The 2,084-nt window shown below is 32.0% G+C and overlaps 1 protein-coding gene across 2 annotated transcripts in view; it reads right to left on the bottom strand.

The window, feature by feature from the left end:
- Positions 1-2,084, bottom strand: part of LOC113829942 (BBSome complex member BBS7) — a gene marked incomplete in the record, with an annotated part of 9,932 nt that overhangs the window by 7,321 nt on the left and 527 nt on the right. For both annotated transcript variants that reach the window (XM_070136074.1, XM_070136075.1), the window contains 1 exon segment: positions 192-305. In XM_070136074.1, coding sequence (XP_069992175.1) covers positions 192-295 — 104 coding nt within the window.

Here is a 2,084-nt window from a genome sequence, read left to right as displayed (position 1 = left end):
ATATATATAATATATATATATATATATATATATATATATATATATATATATATACATATATGTATATGTATATATAAAAAAACTAGTACCATATGTCTTCACTTTAAGTTAATATTACTTCTTAGAGAAGTCCTTACCCCCAAAAAAGAAAATTCCCCATAAAGATATCAGAATATCTAAACTTAACACACACCTTTTGCTGACTTTTCGGTGAAGTTGAAGGTAGGACACGAAGACATCTTGTAGAGGTAAGGCCAACTTGCAGGTAGTCAACACGAGTTAAATTAAGTTCCATGGTTTTGAATCTGCAACATCATTTTATTGGGTCAAATATCAAACAAGTAAATAAGTAACTAGATATCAGAAAACAAGGTGAATACAATGCTAGATAAGAATATGTAAATCCTGGGCAAAGTCCGTAATATAATATAAATTTCATTTCCATTTGTAATAAAACTACAAAGCAAATACAAATTATGTATCCTTCATAACAGATACCTTGTAATAATATACAAATTAGTACACCATATAATTAATCAAAGGCAAAATAGTGAACTAATCAACATACAGAAGCTCTACCTTTCTACTTCATATTTCCTCACGCTATTGCAATAAATTCTTAATCTAATTTAATCATTTTTTTGTGCTTGCAGTGTTCACTTGCAGTGTTCGAATAGCCAAGTTACCTGCACTATGCACAATACAATAGTGTACTGTACTGCGCAATGAAGATGGGGAACAATATGCATAATATTATAACAAATATATGTTAACCCAATGTCGATTGGAAAAGAGTGCGCTCTCTTTGGCAATGCTTGGTTGAATGTTTCTGCACATAGATGCCTCTGCCAATGCTTAGCCACAAAGGAGTCAATTAGTATATCATGCAACCTCACTTTTCCTTGAAAAAGTGGGAAAATGTTTTTTTTTTTCTCTTACTATCAGTATTGACACTGTTATTTTTGTTATACACATTATAATTACTATATTCTTACTGACATTACTAACAGCAGTATGAAATACTAGAAAATATTATCAAAAATCAAGGAAAAGGGTAAACAGGAGACAAGCAGTTCATGTAATTGGCTCCTTGGTGACTTATTCCTTGTGGAGCCATCTATATGTAAAAACAATTACTAAATTTAACACACACAATGGGGTATGGCATGTGCGTACATGCTATGCCTGGTGACATGGGGTTAATACTATTATTATACATTATAATGCACCTTACATCACTAAGTAGCTACTATGACACCGATAATGTTATATGCAACTACAATACTACACATTTAATTCCAACAATCCATAACAACACAATGGAGAAATTATTTGTTTTTGTATAGAAAGCTGGAATTTTGCTGCTATATAATTACAGAATGAATCTGTTTCCTCTTGATCTATGGCAATAACAAATAGTGAAGGATCTAGAGTGTTCTTAGAATCAGAGACATTAAGCAATATTTAGTGTAGTAATTAAGCATACACATAGTAACTATGTAAAATAATCACAAACTGAATGTCAGTAAGTACATATAGTGTTATAAACATATCTGAAATAGACTAATCAAACCGTTATCGCTGATATTTACCCATATCAGTCATCATCCTTTGAAATTGCCATACCATAGTACAAAGCGGCTTTGGTGTTACTGTCAACTCTTGAAACAAGGACCGAACATATGTAGAGCAAAACTAAGGTATGCCTCTTTCAGGACATACAAAACAACACTATTGACTATACAAAACAATCAGAAAAAAAGTGAAGGAGTGTTCACAAACATATCAAAGATGCATATGCAATGGCCTCCATGCTTCTGGCACACTGCAAATGAACAGAAAGAGTCCAGCATGTATATTCTGGCCAGACAGACAAACAGGTCAAGCTTCACATTTTTCTATGACAATAAAAATATTTCTAATACAAATATATGCAGTTAGGATGATTTTGAAGCTATAAATACAACACATATAGACAAGCAAAGGCAATATCCCTTTAAAAATATTTCTCAAATGCATACTTTAAACCTCACTTGTATGACACAAAGGAGTCTTGACTACACCATTAGCAACATGGAATTCCA

Source organism: Penaeus vannamei, chromosome 21 (assembly GCF_042767895.1).
Source record: "Penaeus vannamei isolate JL-2024 chromosome 21, ASM4276789v1, whole genome shotgun sequence".
Classification (NCBI taxonomy): domain Eukaryota; kingdom Metazoa; phylum Arthropoda; class Malacostraca; order Decapoda; family Penaeidae; genus Penaeus; species Penaeus vannamei.
The sequence above is the reverse complement of the archived record's forward strand: the minus strand, read 5'-3'. Positions and strand labels throughout refer to the sequence as shown.